Here is a 24112-nt window from a genome sequence, read left to right as displayed (position 1 = left end):
TATAAACCTAATTATCTTCCAGCTCCAAATACCATCACATAGGGAGTTAGAGCTTCAACATATGAATATTCAGTCCTTAACATTCCACCCCTGACCCCCCTCCAAAAAATTTACATCCCTCTTGCATACAAAATACATTCATTTAATCCTAATGGCCCCCAAAGTCTTAACTCATTCTAGTACCAACTTTGAAGTCTACAGTTCAAAATCTCATTTAAACCAGATATGGGTGAGACACAAGGTATGATTCATCCTGAGGCAAAATTCCTCTCTAGCTGTGAACTTGTGAGACCAGGTAAGTTATGTGCTACAGAATACAGTGGTGAGACAGGTACAGGGTAGACTTTACTGTTCCAAAAGGTAGAAATTGGAAGGAAGAAGAGGGTATCAGATCCCAAGTAATTCCAAAACCTCATAAAGTAAATAATATTAGATCTTGAGGCCTGAGAATAATCCTCTTTGGTTCGATGCTCTGCTTTCCAGATCCATTGGGGTGATCCCACCTCTGCAGCTATGCCAGGTGGGGGGGTCCCACCCCCCCAAGCTCCAGGTGACTGCAGTCTGGCCCAGCGAATTGGAAGCAACTGATCCCCCCCAACCCTTGAAACTGAGGAGGCAGCCCCGATGATCTCTGAATCACCTTTGTGGTCATTCCTCCTTTGCCTTGAAGAACAGCACACATTTGCAACTGCCTAGCTCCACAGTCCAGTTCTGTAGGGTCTAAGAAGTCTGACAGCCTTCCTTCTGTGCTGGGGTGGCTGATTAGGTCTGTGGCTCACACCCAGTATAAACAGGGTGAGAATTTTCCAAATTTTAAAGTTCTAGTTCATTTTTCCTCAACAATTCATTGTTTTGACTCATTTCTCTCTTTGCCTTTAATGCTAAGTGGCCAGAAGGAACCAAACTGCTTCTTCATCACTTTGCTTAGAAATTTCCTCAGTTAACTATCCAGTTTCATAGCTTGCAAGTTTTTCCTTCCACAAAACACTAGAATATAGTTCAGCCAAGTTCTTTTGCCACTTTATAACAAGGATCACCTTTTCTCCATTGTCCAATAACATGTTCCTCATTTCCGTCTGAGATCTCACCAGAATAGCCTTTACCACCCATATATATACTAACATTCTACTGATGATTTACATATTTTCTAAAAAGAGGGAAGCTCTCCCTCCAGTTCTCCCCTTTTCTTTGTGAGTCCTCACCAAAATCATTGCCCTTAATGGCCATATTTCTAGCAGGCACCTCAAAACTCCTCCAGCCTCAACCCCTTGTCCAATTCAAAGCCACTTCAATATTTTTAGGTATTTGTTACAGTAGCACCTCACTCTCAGTACCAAAATCTGTATTAATTAGCCTCCAGAGAAAAAGAACCAATAGGACGGAGATACATATACAGAGAGAGAGGAAGAGGAAGAGACTTATTATATGGAATTGGCTCATGCGGTAGGCTGAGAAATCCCATGATCTGCAATGGCAAGCTGGAGACCCAGGAGAGGCAATGGTATAGTTCCTGTCTGAGTTCAAAGGCCTGAGAACGAGGAGAGGTGATGGTGTAAGTTCCAGTTTGAGTCTGAGTCCTACCTAAGGCAAGAGAAGACTGTTGTCCCAGCTCTAAGACAGTCAGGCAGAGAGGGAATTCTCCTTTATTCAGCCTTTCTTGTTCCATTACGTCTCCAATGGATTGGATGAGGCCCACCTACCCTGGGGAGGACAAACTGCCTTACTCAAGTCCACCAATTTAAATGTTAATCTCATCTAGAATCACCCTCATATACACACCAGAATAATATTTAACCAAATATCTGGGCACTCCATGGCCCAGTCAAATTGACACATAAAATTAATCATCACAGTGGCATAGCAATTTCTGCCACAAAGATATTAGTGAAAACATTGTGATTTAATACCCTTCCTTTCTGTTTCAGTTGTCTTCTTATTATATATATAAAGAAAGCTTTTAGTTAAATAGATATTACACTGATGAAAAAAAAGAAATGTTTAATTCCAAGCAAAAAATTTCTCCTAAGTCAGGATATTTTTTTATCAACTCCAGTGTCTTTTTTTTTTTTTTAGATAGTCTATACAAAGAGGATCATTCATTATACTTTGTGACCTACCTTTTTCTACTTAAAATATATAATTTGAACATTTCTGTGCTACATAATATTCTTTTAGGACTTTTTTTTAACATCTTTATATGACATTTTTAATGACTGCTGAATAGTCTATTGAATGGCATTTTTCAGTCAATCTCCCCTTGTTAGACATTTAGGTAGTTTCCAATTCTTCACTATTATAAGCAACTCCATCACACTCTTGTTATCTCTCTCTTTTTTAAAAATTTATTTATTTTATTTAGTTTTGGCTGCTTTGGGTCTTTGTTGTTGCGCGCAGCGAGCGGGGGCTACTCTTCATTGCGGTGCGCGGGCTTCTCATTGCAGTGGCTTCTCTTGTTGAGGAGCATGGGTTCTAGGCACGCGGGCTCAGTAGTTGTGGCTTGTGGGCTCAGTAGTTGTGGCTCGTGGGCTCTAGAGTGCAGGCTCAGTAGTTGTGGCACACGGGCTTAGTTGCTCCGCGGCAGGTGGGATCTTCCCCGACAAGTGCTCGAATCCGTGTCCCCTGCATTGGGAGGCAGATTCTTAACCACTGCGCCACCAGGCAAGCCCTCTTGTTATCTCTCAATGTTTAGTTGCAAAAGCAATACATGCCCTCTCCAAATAACTAAAACAATACAGAATTGTGTAAGATAAAAAGCAAAGCTCCTTATTTCTATTCATCAGCACTTCTTTTCCCCAGCATTTCTATTCCCCATGGGGCAACCACTGTTAATAGTTTACTGTGTGTCTTTCTGAATTTGTTTTCTGACTTCTTTCTTCCTTTTCCTTCCATTCTGTTAACTGCAGGTTTTTGCTTCCTGCTCTTCTCATCCTCAGCCTCAAGCAGCCTCTTCACTCTTATTTGCTGCTTAGTCTGGGAAACCAGACTAGCACATCTACTAGAATTATGTGTAGATTTAGTCAAAATAATTTATGAGTAAAAGCCTCAGATCTCTCTGATTAAAGAGCATGAACTTCACTGGTTATCCTTTCTGTCTGGCATTTCGTAGTGAGCCTTTTAAACCTATCTCCTGGTACTAACTGGGTCAAACAGTTGGTAAAGTAACCTTCAAATAAAGTGAGGTGTTACTATGTTTACTTTTCATAAGCTAAGAGTGAACTACATTTAAGAAACATTTTTTTTTTAAACTGAGGTATTATTTATTTATTTATTTATTTATTTATTTATTTATTTTTGGCTGTGTTGGGTCTTCGTTTCTGTGCGAGGGCTTTCTCTAGTTGCGGCAAGCGGGGGCCACTCTTCATCGCAGTGCACGGGCCTCTCACTGTCGCGGCCTCTCTTGTTGTGGAGCACAGGCTCCAGACACGCAGGCTCAGTAGTTGTGGTGCACGGGCTTAGCTGCTCCGCGGCATGTGGGATCTTCCCAGACCAGGGCTCGAACCCCTGTCCCCTGCATTGGCAGGCAGAGTCTCAACCACTGCGCCACCAGGGAAGCCCAAGAAGCATTTTTATGTTAACTTTTCATGTGTTCATACAACTGACCATGAAAGGAAAATTTTGTAAAATAGGAGAAGAGCAATTAAAGACTTTTTTTTAGTGTGTTCATTCATTCAGTAAATATTTACTGAGTACCTGTCACATGTATAGATACTAGGAATGTAAAAATGAAAAACCAAAGCTCTTCATCTTCTTTTTTTAAAGCTTTCACAAGTACTATTTAGGAAGCGCCTAACAGTGTATTTTGTCTTCTTTGCCTGGATCTTCCCTTCAAAATGTGCATTTGAGCATTCTGTCTCTGAGTCATGTGGCAGTAAACTCAGTTCTCTATTGATAACACATTGGCACTTGAGCCTCTGTATTCTCTTTATTTTCTTGCCCGAGCAGCTGCAGCAGCATTTAGCTCAGGAGCAAGAGGGAAGTCCTCTGGCTGCCCAAGTAGGTGGATATCTAGGACATTTGGATTCCCTTCAGGTCCTTTTGGTAAAACTAAGTCCAGAGACCTTGGCATTGCAATTCACACCATTATCTACAGCTCACCCTTTCCTTCTTTCTTTCTTCTTCTTCAACTATGAAAATTGCTGAAACGCCAGGAGTTTGGTTATGGGTGAATAGGGAAGTATGGAATGTTTTTAATCCTGCTCTCAGTATTGTTGGTAATATAAGAAGAGCAGCAGAGCCGTGAATCCAGTCATGCTCTTGGCTATAGCAGCCTACCCTGACTTAAGTGCTCCTCACGTGAAAAAAGACCGAGGGCTTTAGTTGACAGTAAAAGTAACCTGAGACAGTGATGTGACCTAGCTGCCAAAACTAGCGAATGTGATCTGAACCAGCATTAATCGAAGGCTGTGGCTGGGACAAGTAAGGTAATAGTCCCAGAGTACACTCCGCAGTGGTCAGACCACACCTGGAGGATGGTGTTTCCTCCTGGGCACAGAATTTTAAGAGTGATGTTGACAAGTTGGAGTACACCCAAGTTGGGCAACAGGATGATGAATGGCCTAGAAACTACATCCTTTGAGGGACAGTTAGAGGAATTGGGGTAGTTCACCCTGGAAACTAAAGGCATAAGGATGTGGGATAACCACTTCCAAATATTCGCAGGGCTCTCATGTAGAAGAGTTGAACTCTTCTGTATAATCTCAGCAAGCACAACTTAGACCAATGGGTGTACATTACAAAGCGGTTGATCTTGTCTCCATAAAAGGAAGAATTTTCTAGCCCTTACAAATACCCAGAAAATAGGAGCTTTGCAAGGTAGTGACTTTACCTTAATAAGGGGTGTTAGAATGGTGACTGGCTGACCAAACACCAGAAGATTCACGAATAGGATGGGAGGTTTGGAGAGACAAACTGATCTAAGATCCTTACAGATTCAAAGGTTCTAATGACAGAACCTCAAGAAGGAAGGAAGTGTTAGTACCTTTTCGCCTCAGATCTCATACAAGTATTAACCATAGAAACTATGCTAAAATTGACTCTAAGGTCAAATATCAAAGTTATGAGGATGGAAGGAAAAAAAGTCATAGGAACTTGCTCTTTTCCCTGGTGGTTGTCAATTTTGTGTATAAAGATTTGTGTAGTAGCGTTTGTTATTTTCGAAGCAGACGGAATGATTTTTTTTTCTCTTTTAAGATTCTTTAAAGCCCTGGTTTGCTTTCTTTCTCATCAAACTTATGGTCCTCTTAATAGTTTTCAGGATATTACATTTTGAAAAGATTACTCTTAATCCAAAATTATAAAGCAGCATTTCAGGGAATGGCAGTCTGTCCACATGTCAAAGAAGCAGCCCTGTGGAACAACTGGTGTTTAAAGCTCATTAATCATTAATAATGAGGTAGTGTCCAGTAAAACGTGTACGTTGCAATAGTTTGGCTCTTCCCCATAATCAGTTATGTAGGTAGGCCAGAATGATCATTCCTATTTTACCAATGCAGAAACGGGGTCTTGGAGCAGCTTGCCTACCATGATTGTGGATGGAGCAGGTGCTAAAATCCAAATCCACTAGCACTTGTCTAGTGCTCTTTCTAATACTGTTTTCAATACTAAAAACTGTTACTGTTTTTTCCTAATAGCAGGTCTAGAGACTTACTTAAATGCAGAATATATTTTTTCTCTCTTAACTACAGTGGTTCTCTGGAGTAGGAGGGCAGATAGCTTCGGCCAAAGAATTGGCCTCTTAACTTTATGCTGTCTCTAGTTCATCTTATGTCCTAAAGAAAGTCTCTTGCAAACATCACTACTGATGTCTGAGGATGCTTGACCCTCTCCTTGAAAAGAGAGATGCTAACACTTACTTCAAATAAAAATCCTATGGATGTGGATAGAACAATGCTTGTCAGACAGGGTAGATTTGACTGGGTGGTGTAGCAAAATGCTTAGGAGCTCAGGTTCAGTGAGAGATGTGGGCTTAAGTCTTTGTTTTGCCACCTACTGGCTGTGACATTATCATCATCTCATGGAGCCTCGGGGCCCTTATCTGTAAAATGAGAATAATAGGACCTACCTTTTTGGCTGTTGGAAGGATTAGGTAAGATAATGTGTGTAAAAGCATGAATACTGTGCTGTTTTTTAAAAACACGTTTATTCTGAGTTATTATTCATTGTCTTTTACTCACTTTTCTATTGGGGTATTATTGTGTGTTTCTGATTTACTTCCACTTTGCAGTTTATGCTCAGCACAGTAGGGGCTATATAAATCCTAGTCTGTAGCACCACGCTGGACCCATAATCAGTAACAATTCAATAGACTAAGTGCCTCCTGGGTGCCCAGCCCAACGCTGATCTCCAAGAATACTAAGCTGCCTGAGACTAGACCCCTGCTGAGAGAAAGTGATCCACAGATTGTTGTAGAGGTGTTCCAGAAAGGTCTGGAGATGGGTGAGTGCTGAGTGAGTCACAGGCAACCAGGCCAAGAAAGGTGGGAGGGGGCTTGGTGGAGAGGGAGCTGCTGAATGAAGGCACAGATCCCTGTCAGCAGACTGCCTGAGTGAACTGTAAGCCTGCATCGGAGTTTTAATACTTGCTTGGCTAATCACATAACCTCTCAGAACCTCAGTTTACCTGAAAAGAAATATACAATGATGTCTACCTACTAGATTCAATGAAGTAATATTTGCAAATACTTGCTTGGCACATCATCTGGCACAAAGTAAGTGCTCAATAAATGTTAGCCACCGTTACCATTATGTTCTAACAATTTGATAATACCTTATAATTATGAACGGTGTCATTCCAAGAATAATTCATTCCCTGGTCGTTGGACTGCGAAGGAGAATTCCAGGATTCACTGCTTAAGTCTTGAAGAGCTTTAAAGCACGGAGGCTCTAGAGCAGGCTTCACAATCCCAGTCACGGGCCTGCGCGACGTCTTCCACTCCGGGAGGCGGTACAGGAGGACCCATGGAGAGCCGGGCTCCCAGGGTCACATGGGCCGCGGCCCCGCCCCGGCCGAGCCCGTCCCCCGCGGCTGCGGCAGCTACGGCTGCGTCTGCGCGGAGCCGAGCGCGCTCTGTGGCGCGGTCCGCAGTGGAGGCGGCGCAAACAGCCAGGGGGCGGCGGATGGCTCTGCGGGGCCTGGCAGGCTCGGGGCCCGGCTCCCGCGGGCTGTTGGATGAGGCGGGGGCAGCGGACGAGGAACGCGAGGTGCCGGCCGTGGTGGCGGCGGGAGACGCGCCAGAGGACGTTGAAGAGGACGAGGGCCGCAGCCGGGGCCTGCTGCGCTGGGACGGCTTCTCAGCCTGGCTGCATTGCGTGTGTGTGGTGGGCTTCGACCTGGAGCTGGGCCAAGCTGTGGAGGTGAGGCCCGGCCGCACCTGGCCCCCGCGCCCCGTCCCGGTCCCCGCGCTGGGGCAGCCCCAGCAGAGCTTGTGGCCCGCGGGCCGACCGGCCTGGATCCTGTCCGCTGCGCATCCGGGCGTGGCCGGCAGCCCCTCCGCCGTCTGCCGGGCTGCGGTCCAGAAGCAGTTCCCGTGGGAGGATCGTGGGCTGTGGCTAAGGGTGAAAAGTTCTCTCTAGGCCCCTCCTAAATACTTGTTGATGGCCCTGTTTTCTTTTTCTTTTTCTTTTTCTTTTTTTTTAACCCGGTGTCACCGGAATAACTAGAATGGTTAGCGGCACCCGGAGAAGACTGCAGGCAGGATGTTTGGGACTTTTTCAAGAAGCAAACAATGCCCCTGACATATGGTGAACTATAATAGGCAAACCTCACACAACCAACTTTTTTTAGACTCATGGATTGTTTTGGTCATTTGCAGCGACTTTCAGAGCATTCCACTCAGCCTGAGCCGAAATGCTTGTCTCAGCAGGGGTATTCTCCCTTTCCTCCTTTTGTTCCTCATCTCTGTTATTTCTTGATGTTGCTTCTGAGACGGCCTGAAAGCTCATAGCAAGATGAACATAAGGAAAATCGTTCGCTTGTGAATTTGTCAAGTTTTCCATTTTTATAGCGCCTTGTTGAAAGGCCTTGTAATCTTGACATTATTTAGGGTTCCTTTTGTAGCGTAAGAGATTGCTTGTCTTTATGTAGCCAAGAAAAACGTAGTCAGAGTCAGAAGGACCTATGTTTAGAAGATTTTTTTGTTTGTTTTGGTGGCAATGACAGATTTTAATGAATCATCTCATTCTGACTTTAGTGGCATGAGTGGGCTATGAAAATTGGCCAGGGAGGTATTTCTTAATGCGGAGTGTGTATTCAGCCTGTCTTCTCTGTGTTTTATCGTTACACAGCTCAATACACTTCAAGTTTCCACTAAGATTTAGGCATTATGTTGGTTGCTGGGCAGACGTATATGAAAGATATACTCTAACCTATATTTATAGAGTAAGACTACAATTTAGAGGAGAACCAAGAATTAATAACACCAGCAGATAGGGCTAAATGCAGTGCCTGGCACGTGACAGTGTTCAATAAAAAATTGATAGAGTGAGTGAATACATGAACAGTACTTTGAGATGGAAACAACACTTCCCAAAGACTGTGAAGAAGAGATTTATGTCATCTATCATTTACACTGACATATTAACCTGAAGCTCTATGTGTAGCAAAATACGATTTAATCAGAAAGCATAGGATTGAGTTGTTGTAGTCGATTACATTTTTGAATAGTTAAAGGAGATCCTTTTGGACTCTGACCATTTGGGCATTCTTTTAACGTGTATGTTTTTTTCTGACCTAATAAACAATACTTAGCAAGTCTTGAGGTGCTACAAAAATGTGAATCACTGAGACTATTTTGAATTTCATTTCCCATAGTATATGCTACTGCACAGAGTTTTCTTTAGGTCTTTGGTTCTTCACATTTTTAAAAGGTCCAGAATGCAGATAAGTTATGAACTTCATGAACTCGCTCCCTTAGGAAAATGGTAATACAAAATCATGTATATGCTTCCATTGACTATCTGGGGGTCATTTATGGACTTTCTGTTGCATTGTCCTCAGGTGAAGAATCACTGATTTTAGAAAGTGTAGGGTGAGGGTGGGGAAGATACCCTAATAAAGGATCCCAAGAAAGATAAACACATTGAGAGGCAACACAATTTAATTTTGTTTTGTTTTCCTGAGAAATGTAGAATATTGCCACTTTTAAAATGAAGAAAAAGGAATACGAATTAATATAACAAAATAGTTGAAAATATACTTCACTTTTGTAATATGGCCATATCCAGGCCAAAAATGGACAGGAGGGGTGGCTGTAATGGGGCAAGAAGGTAAGTATAGAATTGTGTTGGAGAAATGACATAATAGCCCCACCCTACTTCCTATAATGCACAACCATAGGGATTCAGAAGGGAAGTTAATTAAATAGGTTAAAAACTAAGTTTGGACAGTATATCCTCCAACTCAGTTGTGTTATCAGAAATGCAGTCATTTAGTCTTAGGCTTGAGAGAGACTTAAGTCAGTTCTGCCATGATAGAAAGTACCATTTGCAAATTTTAAATGCATAAACAATGTCACTTATTTAAGCTTAAATCCCTACTAAAGAGATAATGTAGAATATCGACCAAGAACTCAGACTCTAGAGCTAAACCTCCTAGGCTTGAATCTGTGTGACTTGGGGTACGTTACTTAGCTCATCTGAGCCTCATGCTCCTCTGTGACAGGATAACAGTGCCTTTATCATGGCACTGTTGTGAGGGTTAGGTAAGTTAATGTTGATGAAGCATTTGGAACAGTGCCTTGGACTCAGTAAGACCTAGGTAAGTCTGTATTTGGGAAGCACTGAAATTCTCTTTTTCATGTTCAATGAAGAGAACCCCTAACTTTTGCTTTGTGAAGATGAGGCCTTTGGACCTTCGTTTTCTCACTAGAAAAATGAAGTTGAAGTACTAGAATCAGTATTCTTTGTAAAGTAAGGGAACTTTTTTTCTGGTTAGATGAAAATCAGATGTACCCCAGTGGCTAATCTGGTTGAAATGGCGCCTGTGTGTATATATTTGGTTGTGGACGACAGAAACTAAGCTATAGCTGAAGGAGAAAAGGCACATTCGCTGTAAGGCCACAGAGGTGTTTCAAGATGTCCAAGGTACAAACCTAGAGGGACTTCCAGAAAATGGCTAGAGCCCAGAACCAGGGAAGCCTCTTGTTTATGCTTCATGTTTTATGGATTTTGTTCATGCTTCATGCTCTCCTTTAAAGTAACTTCTCTGCTTCTGTGATCTTTCTGGCGAAGTTGCCCTTTTCAGCCACTTCAATGAAGAGAGTGAATGTCATTCTCATTCCAAACACCAGAGGAAGGTACTCAGGCCTGGTTTGGAGCAGATTCTCACTCTGCTATAATCAGCTGAAGACCTGAGTGGTTGGAGGAGTGGTCTGTGGTGCATAAAATGTCTGTTGGGGACCCTGTCCTAGACGAAGGGGACAGTGAAGGGGGTCTTGTGAGCTGGGAAGAGACTGCAAAAGGTGTTGACTACAGGAGGTGTGCTCAGCTTCTTTCTTTTCCCCTGAGATGGCTCTGGCATCACCACAGTGACACTAAGGGTCCTCTGGAACAAGGTTTGAAATCTTCTGAATTTTATATACTCTATGTCACTTCCAGCTCTGTGAAATTACCTGATTTTATAGTAAAGCCTTAATTAATTATCTGAATCCAGAATTGCCTCATTCCAGGGTTTTTTTTTCCTCATTGAGTAATAATATGTTCATTGTTGAAAACTTGGCAGGAAAGGGAATTATAAACACTAGAAAACATCACTCATAATTATATTAGGAGATTAATACTTGGCATTTTTGTTAATGCTTTTTTTCTTTATATAATTTTGTATCTGTCAAGGATTAGTTTGATTGTTAAGAACAGAAATCCTCTCAAATTTAAGTGAAGAGAAATTGATTGTAAGGAATCTTTTGGAACCAGTTGCAGGAAGCAGGGTTGAACCTCATGGGATTTGGAAAGCCCCAGACTTTTGCCTTTGTCTTTGTGGAGCCGTGTGGTCTTTTGTCTCTGCTTCTCTTTGCATGTCTGTTCTATGCTGTGTGCTGAGGCTGGTTTCCTCTGCAAGGGTCTCAATTTCTGCTCCCCCATTTCACTTGACTTTGGGTTTCCACGGTACTGATACTAGCCAAACTTCTACTTTTGTATTCTGGAACCAGGCAGAAGCTTAATTCAAATACTAGAGTATCTGATTGGTTCAGCATGGGTCAGGTGCTCCCTTTTGTTCAGTCAGTTGTGGTAAGGAGACAGTGTTTCAGTAACCGTAGTGGCCACTTAGGCTCACCCCTGCAAAAGGAGGGGACGCTTGAAAGCATGGTCTGGGCAGCAGTCCCCCAAATAGGTCTGCTGTAAGAGTCTGCCATTACTGATAAGCATTCTCATAAACAATTTGCCATATCGTTAAAGAGACCTCATAAAGATTTTTGTATGGACCATAATTTATTTAACCATTTTCCCAAATTTGGATATTTAGTAGTTTCTTTTTTTCTTCATAGTGTGAAGAGTTGTTTGCCACCTGTACACACTTCCTTAGAGATGGTCTTCATTTTTTGAGGGCCTTTAAATCATATGAACTCATGGAACTCACAGAACATCATGGGAGGTGACACATCTGTAATTTGAGATTACCTCTTGAACCTCTCCAGCCCCCACCCCAATTTTATAAGACTCGAGAAATCATTGGTGGCTTTCCCCCTGTTGAAGGCTATGACCTATCAACTTTTTGGACAGAATATCAATCTAGTAAAAAGAGTACAAGCTTTGGGGTGTTGAACATATGCTCATTGTCCGATTTTTGACCAGTTTCTTTAGTTCTCTGAGTTTCATTTTCCTCAATTATAAAATGGCAAAATAACATCCTGAGCGTTGTTGGAGGTACTAAGTGAGATAAAGCATGTAAAAGTTAATATCTGCCATTTAATGCATGCCCAATACGTTAGCCCCCCTTTTTAAAAATATTTTTTTAATTTTGTTTTATTTTTTTATTTTTGGCTGCATTGGGTCTTCGTTGCTGCGTGTGGGCTTTCTCTAGTTGCTGCGAGTGGGGGCTACTCTTTGTTGAGGTGCGCGGGCTTCTCATTGCAGTGGCTTCTCTTGTTGTGGAGCACTGGCTCTAGGAGTTTGGGCTTCAGTAGCTGTGACACGCGGGCTCAGTAGTTGTGGCATGTGGGCTCAGTAGTTGTGGCTCACGGGCTCTAGAGCACAGGCTCAGTAGTTGTGGCGCACAGGCTTAATTGCTCCGTGGCATGTGAAAGCTTCCTGGACCAGTGATCGAACCCATGTCCCCTGAATTGACAGGTGGATTCTTAACCACTGCGCCACCAGGGAAGTTCCTAGCCCCTTTTTTATAATTAGTGTTCTTGCACATTCAATAATCAGTGTGGGACTATCTTGGCTATTCCCTCACTCCTATTATTTTGCCTTAAATTTATTTAAAAAAATACACAGCTTTGGATGTGAATCATCCAAGCTAAACTTGTGTCAGTCACAAGAACTTAAAGCACTTTCTGGGAATCAAGTTTATTAGGTTTCACTTTGCTGATAATCTATGACATAGCCTATTTGTATGTACATATATGTGTACATACATATATGTATATGTACATAGTTTGTATTTCACCTCTTTGGTGGAAACAATTTCAGGCCAGTTAAGTTATCTATAAAAAGCAGGACAATTTATAATCATTTCATTACTGATGCCCCCCTACTTTTTTTCTAACAGATTGAAGATAAAGCCCTGCTTTTGGGTGAAGGCAAACTTACGCCATTTTTAAAAGAGCAGTTAGCAGAATTGACTCCCCTTTTTTTCCCACTTCTGTTTTTTGTTGAGTCACTGCCTGTTTATTCCCCCTTATCCCCTAACAGGGTGGAACCTGGAGTAGTCAGCACAGTTTTCTTTATCTTAGCAAAGTTTCTGTTTATTTTTCTGACAAGGATAAAGGTAGTTGTGTGAAAGGTTTTCTTGTTTCTTCCTCTCTTCTGGGTGACCCATAGCCTCAGTGTTTGATCCTCAGCATGTTCACTGTTTTAATCGAAATGGGTGTGTATGATTGCATGCTGCTATACTGTCTCATTGAACCATCTATTCAGATATTTACTGGGCAACTACCATATCCAGACAATGGTATGTTCTGGAGATAAAGCGTTGATTATCTCTTCCTTCATTGAGTTTGCAGTCTAGCATGGAAGGTAGACCATTCAACAGTGACTGTTAGGATAGGATTTGCAGGGTACTAATAATGGCCTTTAAATTTCCTTGTGAAATAGTAGCACTTCGTGGTAGCTTGATGTAGTTCTATGATTTGAGGTTTAAAACCTTAGTGACCTCTTGAGCTTCTTAGGCTCCCAGATTCTACAGAAGCTTCCTTGGTGTTACTAATCTCTGATTCAGTTATGAAATTATATAATCTGGAGATAATCTGGGACGTTCTCCTGTCTAGTTAGTTCTTTCACAAGTACTTTATGTTTTTGTACTTACTGTGATGAATGATGTGAAACGTGGAAAACTGTACCTAAACTTTACTTTTTTCTGAGAAATGCTTTACCATCCATTCCATTTTCAAACTGATCAAGTTTTCTAGTAGCGTAATTTAACTTCAGTCTTGAGCAAGCGGGAATCTTAGGCTTGAGGATACTGTGATTTCAGGCCATTTTTTCCACTTTTTAAAGTAAGTAACATTTTCATTGAAGTGTAACACACATGTAGAAAAGTGCACAAATCCTAAATCTGTATTTTGATGAATTTTCGAAAAGTGAGTATACCATGTCACTACCATATAGATCAAGAAGCAATATTATTACTGCCCCCAAACTTCCATTACATCCTCTTTCAGTCATGACCCATTCTCCTTTCCCCTCCAGCTCCTGGCAACCACTTATCTACTTTGTCTCTATGGAGTCTCCTTTTCTGTATATTTCATATTAATGGAATCATACAACATGTGGCCTTTTGTGTCTGGCTTCTTTCTCTTAGTATGTTTTCAAGATTCATCCATGTTGTAGTATGTATTGGTACTTCATTCCTTTATATGGTTGAGTTTTATATCATTATATGGATACATCACATTTTTTTTTATAAGTTTGTTTATTTATTTATTTATTTATTTTTGGCTGTGTTGGGTCTTTGTTGCTGCGCGCGGGTTTTCTCTAGTTGCGGCGAGTGGGGGCTACTTTTAGTTGCGATGTGCGGGCTTCTCATTGTGGTGGCTTCTCTTGTGGAGCACAGGCTCTAGGCGCGTGGGCTTCAGTAGTTGTGGCGCGTGGGCTCAGTAGTTGTGGTGCACGGGCTTAGCTGCTCTGCGGCATGTGGGATCTTCCCAGACCAGGGCTCGAACCCGTGTCCCCTGCCTTAGCAGGGGGATTCTTAACCACTGCGCCACCAGGGAAGTCCGGGTACATCACATTTTGTTTATCCATTCATCATTTGATGAAAATTTGGATTATTTCCACTTTTTGGCTATGATGACTAATGCTGTTATGAACGTTCGTGTACAAGTTTTTGTGTGGATGTATGCTTTTCACTTCTCTTGGATGTATACCTAGGAGTGAAATTGCTGGGTCATATGGTAACTCCATGTTTAATTTTTTTTTTTTTTTTTTTTGGCTGCTTTGGGTCATTGTTGCTGTGCAGGGGCTTTCTCTAGTTGCAGCGAGCAGGGGATACTCTTCGTTGCGGTGCGTGGGCTTCTCATTGCAGTGGCTTCTCTTATTGTGGAGCACGGGCTCTAGGCTCGCGGGCTTCAGTAGTTGCAGCATGGGGGCTCAGTAGTTGTGGTGCCTGGGCTCTAGAAAGCAGACTCAGTAGTTGTGGTGCACGGGCTTAGTTGTTCCGTAGTATGTGGGACCTTCCTGGACCAGGGATTGAACCCGTGTCCCCTGCATTGGCAGGCGGATTCTTAACCACTTTACCACCAGGGAAGTCCTCCATGTGTAATTTTATGAGAAGCTACTAAATGGTTTTCCAATGTGACTTCATTTTCACATTTTTATCAGTAATGTATGAGGCTTCTAATTTCTCCATATCCTTGCCACCACTTTGTCGTTTTGATTACAGCCATCCTAGAGGTATGAGGTGGTATCTTACTGTAATTTTATTTGTATTTCCCTAGTAACTAATGACATTGAGCGTCTTTTCATGTGCTTATTGGCCTCTTGTATATCTTGTTTGGAGAAATGTCAAATCAAATCCTTTGCCCATTTAAAAATTGGGTTATTTGACTTTTTATTGTTGAATTATAAGAGTTCTTTATAGATCCTGTACTCTAGACCCTTATCAGATATATGATTTGCAAATACTTTCTCCCATTCTGCAGTTCGTCTTCACTTTCTTGGTAGTGTTCTTTGAAGCGCAAAAGCTTTAAATTTTGATGAAGTCCAATTTATTTATGGTTGCTTGTGTTTTTGGTATCATAGCTTAGAAACCATTGTCTAATCCACAGTCATAAAGATTTTCTTCTAAGAGTTTTATAGTTTTAGCTTTTACACTTAGGTCTTTGATCCACTTTGGGTTACTTTTTGAATATGATGTGAAGTAGAGGTGTTACTTTTTTAAAAACCTTATTTTGAGATAATTTTAGAGTTACGAAAGTAATTCATTCAGCTTCCTTTAATGTTAACATTTTATATAAACAGTACAATTATCGAATCTAAGAATATAACATTGGCATGATACTGTGTACTGAGCAACAGAGTTTATTCAATTTCACTAGTTTTTCTATTAATGTCCTTTTTTTCAGGACCCAATCCAGGTTCCTGCATTGCATACAGGTGTCATAACTCCCTCTCCAATCTGTGGAAGTTCCTCAGTCTTTCCTTATATTTCATGACTTTGACACTTTGGAAGAATATTGGTCAGATATTTTGTAGTATGTCTCTCAATTTGGGTTTTTCTGGTGTGTTCCTATGATTAGTCTGGGGTTATGCATTATTGGGAAGAATACCCCAGACGTGATGTGCCCTTCTTAGTGCATCATATCAAAGAGTACATGTTGTTAAAATGTCTTATTATTGGTGATTTTAACCTTGATCACTTGGTTAAAATGATGTCTGCCAGATTTATCCACTGTGAATTTACTGTTTTTCTCTTCATAATTAGTAAATATTTATTTTGTGGGAGATACTTTGAGACTGTGCAGTATCTTCTCAAACTTTGCTTGCTAATTTCAGCATCCAAAAGTGGATCTTTCCTGTAGTAACTATTATTACTCTGATGTTCTAATAGTGATTTGCTATTTTCCTTATTCCTTCTACATTTATTAGTTGGAATTCTTTTTTTTTTTAATACAGTATTTCAGTTTCATTTTTATTATTATTTTTATTTTAAAATATTTATTTATTTATTTATTTTTGGCTGCGTTGGGTCTTCGTTGCTGTGTGCAGGCTTTCTCTAGTTGCAGTGAGCAGGGGCTACTCTTCATTGCGCGGGCTTCTCATTGCGGTGGCTTCTCTTGCTGCGGAGCACGGGCTCTCTAGGTGCGTGGGCTTCAGTAGTTGTGGCACGCAGGCCCAGTAGTTGTGGCTCATGGGATTAGTTGCTCCGCAGCATGTCGGATCTTCCTGGACCAGGGCTCGAACCCACGTCCCCTGCATTGGCAGGCGGATTCTTAACCACTGCATCAACAGGGAAGTCCCCAAGGTTATGATGATGTTTGTTTGTGAGTTAATGTTTCTGTAGGAGATCAAGGCAAGGTTTCTTGGGAAATGTAGTCTCTGTCAGGCCTGGGACACCAGGCAGGGTCATGCAGTAGAGACAGACACCAAGTCACATGGCATCAGGTAGACACCCATTCACACACAACTTGCGTGTATGGCAGGCATGAATTTTTCCCATGTCCAAATGATACTGGCAGTAAGTTAGCTGGTATTTCTAATTTTCCTCCTCCTGGGACCATGATTATTTTCATACTGAGTTGGGAATGCTAGAGAGATGTAGATGTATGTAGAGAGATGTACCTTTGAATAGACCCATTTAAAACATTTTGTAATACTCTTTTCCAGTATATATATTAATATTTTTCTGAGACACATTTTTTCTATTGTAACATGATGTGAAATATGTCATCATTTTTAGGCCTTAATAATTATATCAAATAAAACTCACTTTTCTCTTGGGTTATTACCTGGCCACCTCTCCCTTATTTGCTGTAACATGAGAGATCTTAACATAGGTAACAAAACCAGAGTGACATTAGTTGATGCTCTCTGTCGCCCTTTAATGCCACCCAGAATGCCAGTGGTTGGGGGAACAGAGATGCCTTTACTTGAGCTATGGAGAGAGGAAGCTTCAAGTGAGGGGCATCTCCAGGTACTGGAGCTAATCCACAGTTGATTATTTCCCATATAGGTATCAGGAGCTAACTGACTAAAACTAAACTAACAGTGATTGCCCAAACTTATATTTAAACTTTTTTTTTTTTAACAAAATGAAGTATGTACACAGGTAATAATTCTAGTAACTGTGGCAATTTGTGCAGTTCTAGGTACTTGGTAGTGGTTACTTTTCTTTCTTTTGTTTTTTAAATAGGGAATTGAGGTTTTTAAAGTTAAGTATGAATTTTTCTTTTTTATTTTATTTTTTAAAAATCTATTTTCATTTGTTTATTTTTTTCTTTTGCCCGTGCAGCAATCAGGATCTTAGTTCCCTAACCAGGGATCAAACATGTGCCCCTGCAGTGGAAGCGTGGAGTCTTAACCTGTGGACCATCAGGGAAGTCCCTGAATTTTTCTGATTTTTCTGATCTTAAGTACAGTGTGGCCATTTCAGTAGCTGTAGCATGTAAATATGCATTGTTTCTTTTTGAATATCATATTTGTTCCAAAATAAAACACTGAGTAGTCCTAACAGAGTACATTAAAATGAAATTCTAGATACTATTTGACAGTGTAGTACAATCAGAGTTTTTACTTTACTTTTTTTTTTTTTAATTTAAATTTTATTTTTGGCTGCGTTGGGTCTTCATTGCTGTGCACGGGCTTTTCTCTAGTTGTGGTGAGTGGGGGCTACTCTTCGTTGTGGTGCGTGGGCTTCTAATTGCGGTGGCTTCTCTTGTTGCAGAGCACAGGCTCTAGGCGTGTGGCTTCAGTAGTTGCAGCGCGTGGGCTTAGTAGTTGCGGCATGCGGACCCTAGAGCGCATGGGCTTCAGTAGTTGTGGCGTGTGGACTCAGTAGTTGTGGCTCACGGGCTCTAGAGTGCAGACTCAGTAGTTGTGGCGCATGGGCTTAGTTGCTCCGTGGCATGTGGGGTCTTCCCGGACCAGGGATTGAACCTGTGTCCCCTGCATTGGCAAGCGGATTCTTGTGCCACCAGGGAAGTCCCACAGTCAGAGTTTTTAAAAGGCAGACTGTTTTTTTGTGGGGTTTTTTTTGGGCTGCGCTGTGCGGCTTGTGGGATCCTGGTTCCCTGACCAGGGATCGAACCCGGGCCCCCTGCATTGGAAGTGTGGAGTCCAAACCACTGGGCCACCAGGGAGTTCCCTAAAAGACAGACTTGATAGGTTCTGTAGTTTTTATATCCTTTTAACTTACTTAAATATGTAGAGCATATATAAGCCCCTTAAATACATGCATATATACACATATATACACACACACGTTATATATATATATATTTAAGGTACTCATATATATGGGTAAAACATACCAACATTTTTTTCTATACTGTCTTGCTAGTATTTTAAACCTTAGGAAACCAATGACCAGATGAACCATGGTTGATATCTTTATGTAATAAAAAATGGAATTTTGTATATTTGCTTTTAAGTTGGTATTTTAATTTGAGGAAATAAAAATTTGAAGGGCATTCACATAGAAGTGAATTTAGAGTCTAAGATTAAGCTGTTACAGGCCACTAAACTTCTCAATATGTTTTAGACCAGCAAGCTCCAGGTTAACTTAGATGTAAAGAGATTTTCATGAATATGGCTAAATAGGTTATAAGTTTGCCATTTCTCCTTTATTTTTATTTATTTATTTAAATATTTATTTATTTATTTATTTACTCGGCTGTGCCGGGTTTTAGTTGCGGCATGTAGGATCTTTGCCATTTCTCCTTTAAAGGTAACAAAGTAAAATGGTCTCAAGGTGAAGCAAGGAAGATCTATGTACACTTAAAGAAGAATTACATATTACTAAATACTGAGTTGTTTAATAGAGCTAATCTGAGAGTATATCCACTGATTGAAGAAATATTTTTTTAGTGTCTACTATGCACCAGAAACTGTTCTAGGTGTGAAGATAGACTGTTGAACAAAACAGACCAGCTTCTTGCCTTCATGAATTGTGGAGACAGAGGTTAAGTCAGGTTGGTGAGAACATGGGATACAAAGCAAAGTAGAGTGAATATTGGCCTTGGTGTCATTCTCTATTCCAGGAGTGCTGGGTGGTTTTCATGTAACAATACCAGCTCTGTAGACCCTCCTCATACTCCTGAATTGAGAAGGATTATATGCCACATGCTGGCTAGGGGAGGAAGTGGGCTGTGATTGTGTGTTAATGATTGCTACTATGGGTGGAGTGAGGAATGGTGGCTTGTGTACTTTGGAATCAGACAGACCTAAGTTCAAGTCCTGGTTCCGGCACTTACTTGATGCTAAATTTCAGGAGAGTTATTTAACTACTGTGAACTTGTCCCCTCTTCTGTAAAGAGGTGAAGAATTGACAGAGTTGTGAAAATTAAAAACTCTAGAAGATGGTGAGTAATGTGAATTCTCCCCATCTTTTTTCTTACCTGAGTTTTCTTATATGTAAAGTGGGGATACCACTACTAGCCTTGTCTATTATTGTGAGAACTAAATAAATGAAATAAATATGTGAAACCGGGCTTCCCTGGTGGTGCAGTGGTTGAGAATCTGCCTGCCAATGCAGGGGACACGGGTTCGAGCCCTGGTCTGGGAAGATCCCACATGCCACGGAGCAACTGGGCCCGTGAGCCACAATTACTGAGCCTGCGCACCTGGAGCCTGTGCTCCGCAACAAGAGAGGCCGCGATAGTGAGAGGCCCGCGCACCGTGATGAAGAGTGGTCCCCGCTTGCCGCAACTAGAGAAAGCCCTCGCACAGAAATGAAGACCCAACACAGCCATAAAAAAAAAAAAAAAAAAAAAATGTGAAACCACCTTAATACAGTTTATAATGTGCTATTACTGTATGTTATTTCTGGAAATGTAAGATTTTCAGGCTCCTGGGCAACTCTGGGGAATAGAAGAACTCATGGATTCTTCCACAACTGGGAAGCCATGGATCCTATTAGCAACCTAGTATTAATGCAGTTCCGCTACACTTTGTGTTGTTTCCTCTCTTTTTGGTTACCAGCCACTAGCTAACCTGCTGCTCCGAATCCCATCTCTTCTTCACATTCCCGAGAGAATCTGTACTGGCCCACTTGAGCACTGGTATTCTCTTGGGCAGAATTTTCATACCCAGCCCCATCTGGGCACTTGGTTGATTGGCCTGTAGAGCGGGTGCCCTTGGGTCTGGTGTGTACTAGTGCTTGTTCTGACAGGAGCTGTGCTGGCCTAGTCTTGCTTCCTTTGTGGGGCTGTGGGACAGGAATTTCCCTCAGAAGGTGGCTGGGTCACTGCAGGAAGTGCTATGACTATTTAAAGGGATTGGAGGAAAATAGGATAGGCTTTATGGTGGGAAGATGGCCTTTGAGATTTCTTAAATTGCAGATGATTATTTTTTCCTTTTCATTTTTCTTTTAATAAGTAGTTAGTAATTTGTATTACTTCTTGGAATCAATTGAAAATTATTATTTCTTGAAGTAGCCACCAGCTTATAGATAGAGTTCTCTGTAGATTTTAGGCTTCCAAAGAAAAGACTCAAAAAACTTTGAGTTATTAGCAATTCAATTGGTAAATTATTCTTTTTTTAAAAATATTTATTTATTTATTTATTTGGTTGCGCTGGGTCCTAGTTGCAGCACATGGGTTCCTTACTTGTGGCAGGCAGGCTCCTTTAGTTGCGGCTCGAGGGCTCCTTAGTTGTGGCTCACCGGCTCCCTAGTTGCGGCACATGGGCTTCCTAGTTGAGGCACGCAGGCTCCTTAGTTGCAGCTCACAGACTCCCTAGTTGTGGCATGCAAACTCTTAGTTGCGGCATGCTTGTGGGATCTAGTTCCCTGACTAGGGATCAAACCTGGGTGGGCCCCCTGCATTGGGAGTGCAGAGTCCTAAGCACTGTGCCACCAAGAAAGTCCCAAATTATTCTTGATAACTCAAAATTTCACCAATTTTTAGAGATAACTTTGAGTCAAAACTTATTTTGCCAAATGTAAATCCTACTCAATTCTCCCAGCTTCTCCTGTGTTTCATTGTTAAATTTGTGAACTGTTTCTTAAACCAATTTGATCATAGCCGACTAGTATTCTAGAAGTACCTGCTAATGTTTACAATATATACTCCATATATGTGTCTAACAAAATTTAACTCTTCTTCTCCCAGGTAATTTATCCTCAACATTCCAAACTTACTGATAAAGAAGTAAGTAAAAATATTGCTCTATATAGTTTACTGTTTTATTTCTGTTTGTTTTTATTGGTGTATATATGTCAGCATATATAGTTTTTGTTTTCTTTTTCAGAAAACCAATATTTGCTATTTGTCTTTTCCAGATTCAAATTCAGGTAACTATTTTCCATGTGGTGTTTCTGTTGAATTTTATACTGAGAATACTGATTATACTCTTAATATATGAAAATTAATTGAAATAACATAGTAGAATGCAAACTCAATTTCATCCTAACAGATTAGTGATTTTGATTCCTACTTCTATGATCCTAGTCATGTCTTACTTATTTTAGTTGGTTCAACTTTTAAAATAACTGTTATCTTGTAATGAGGTAAAACATCATGGAGCAATAAACTGTTGAAATAATGAAGAGATTGAAAATCATCAACGCTGGTATGTTTGAGGATTTATATTAAGCAGTTTTCTTTTAGTTTAGGATTTGGGAGCTTGCCAACAACTCTGTAAAAGCAGGGATTAAAAAAAAAAATCAGGGTAAACATGGTTATAAAGCATGGCCATCAATTATTTGCAATAGTTTATGTGAGTTAGTATATATAAAGCATTTGGAATAGTGCTTGGGTATAGAAAGTACTTTATAAGTGTTTGCTATTATTATTAAGCTTGGTTTTGCTGGTCTCCTTCAAGTTCTTCCTTTGTGTGGTCCTATAAGTTGATATCTTTCAGGTTACCTTTTGTGTTTCACTTTGAAAATAACTTTTCAGGCTTACAGCGACCAGAACACTTAACTTCTTAGACCACACATTTAGAACCCTATGAAGCAAAGGCACTTCAGTTCCCTTTCCTTTTGTGGTTACTTCTAATATACTGTTAATTTAGTTTAGATAATCTGCTTTGGGAGACTTGACATTTTAGCTTTTTAAAGCATTTTCTCTTTTCCTTATAAATGCTTCCAGAATTTTTTCCTATAGTTTTGGAACTCAGCTTTCATGAAATATGTTAAAAAAAAAAAAAAAAAAGATTTAGTTAAAAAGATGACTTTGAGCGATCCCGGGACGGCTTTTGTTTTGACCTGGAATTATTGGAATCTTTTCACATGTTTTGCCTGTTAACGAGATAATGATACAGCGGTCTTATAGGATCTCCCCTTATTTCGGATAACATTTGCCTTACAAAGTGCACACATGTAGTTCTGATTGTAGTGAGTATTGGATTGGACTTCCATGACTCAAGGTCAGGTGAGTTGTATGGATTACAGGATGAACTGACTTCATGTGATTATACTGCACACTCTTCTTTTTCAGGTTGTGGCTGGTTTTCAAGGCTCTCTCCCTTTCAGCTCTCTACATGAGCATCAAGACTAAGAAGTTAATTGTATGATGTCTGATAGTCTTTTTTATTTCTAGTTTTGTAGTTAGTCTCTGTATGAGTCATTTTCTTATTGGAAGTTAAACTCAAGTGTAAATTTGTGTAAATGAGCATTTGTTCAGGGAATTCCCTGGCAGTCTAGGGGTTAGGACTCCATGGGGCCAAAAAAAAAACAAAAAAAAAAACCAATTTGTTCAGTATTTTAGGCATTTGAATGATCTACAGATGTTTTGTAATGCCTTTTTTATAAGCTGCATATCAAAGGAAGTGTGGTTCATTTTATTCAAAGTATGGTTGGTACTTAGAAGTAAAGTCAACAAAAGATCTTAAAAATAGACACCTGGCCATCTTAATGGATGAATATTAATCTAGACAGGAAGAGACTATGCATTTATATATATTTGAGATCACTGTTCTCAATTGTGATTATCCAAATAGTTTGTTTCACTTATGTGTTCATTAAATGGAAGTTGGAATTAGTACTATGCCAACTTTGAAATGGATTTAATTTTTCCCAAGATAGCTTTATTGTTACAGAAGGTGCAGTAGAGCAGTCTTTAGGAAAGAATCATAATCTAGCTTTTGTTTCCACGGTGCACACTTAAAAAAAGTAAGCAACATTTAGACTCTATGGTAAGTTATACAGATAAAGAAGAATACTTTTGGGATTTCCAATGGGAGGATTTGCCAGTCCTCCACTTCCTCCACCCCCTTACCCACACACGCCTTAGATACTGTGACTTTAGAAAAAAGTTTTGTCTTGTTTGTTTTTAGCTTTCAGTTTTTTGTTCCATTTGAATGGCTTTTATCTTTAGGAGCCTAAGTTTAAAGAATGTTTTCTCTCTAATAAATATTTGTCAGATATTTTTCTCGTTATTTACCATTAATATCATCTGGACATATGCATTCCTGAGTCTTAAGCTGTGATGGGTACCCAAGGACCGTAATCACTATGCTCTAAACATGGCCAGAGAGAAAACTTAGCATTAGTAGAGAGAGTTTCAAGTGATGATGAATCCGAGGGAGATATTAATCCTTGTTCTGGATGGATTAGATGTGCACATGATATTTGTCTCAACAGATTTTTTTCTATGTAGACAGCTGGAACGTCGTCATGTACTTTACACTTCCCAGTGGTTGAAAGGAGTGCTTCTCACACTCATCTGTGTTGAAGGGCCATTTGGGTGTTTTAAGAATTTCCAATCTGTTGTGGACCAGTGCTTTTATAAAATGCTGTATACATGAATTATTAGAAAAATGAAAGGGAGAAAAACCAAAGAATACAAAATAAAAGCCCA

The 24112-nt window shown here is 40.5% G+C and overlaps 1 protein-coding gene across 10 annotated transcripts in view; it reads left to right on the top strand.

The window, feature by feature from the left end:
* Positions 1 to 6956: 6956 nt before the first annotated feature.
* Positions 6957 to 24112, top strand: part of DENND6A (DENN domain containing 6A) — a gene marked incomplete at its 5' end in the record, with an annotated part of 53542 nt that continues 36386 nt past the window's right edge. For 4 of the 10 annotated variants that reach the window (XM_082412258.1, XM_082412257.1, XM_082412255.1 and 1 more), the window contains 3 exons: positions 6957 to 7352; positions 21422 to 21460; positions 21561 to 21603. In XM_082412258.1, coding sequence (XP_082268384.1) covers positions 6957 to 7352; positions 21422 to 21460; positions 21561 to 21603 — 478 coding nt within the window. Of the gene's footprint in view, positions 7353 to 19178; positions 19283 to 19625; positions 19673 to 21421; positions 21461 to 21532; positions 21604 to 24112 lie in introns of those variants that run through there. The other 6 variants (XM_082412261.1, XM_082412260.1, XM_082412262.1 and 3 more) reach the window with 6 other exon arrangements.

The sequence above is a fragment of the Balaenoptera physalus genome (genome assembly GCF_965194825.1).
Source record: "Balaenoptera physalus genome assembly, chromosome: 11".
Classification (NCBI taxonomy): domain Eukaryota; kingdom Metazoa; phylum Chordata; class Mammalia; order Artiodactyla; family Balaenopteridae; genus Balaenoptera; species Balaenoptera physalus.
The sequence above is the reverse complement of the archived record's forward strand: the minus strand, read 5'-3'. Positions and strand labels throughout refer to the sequence as shown.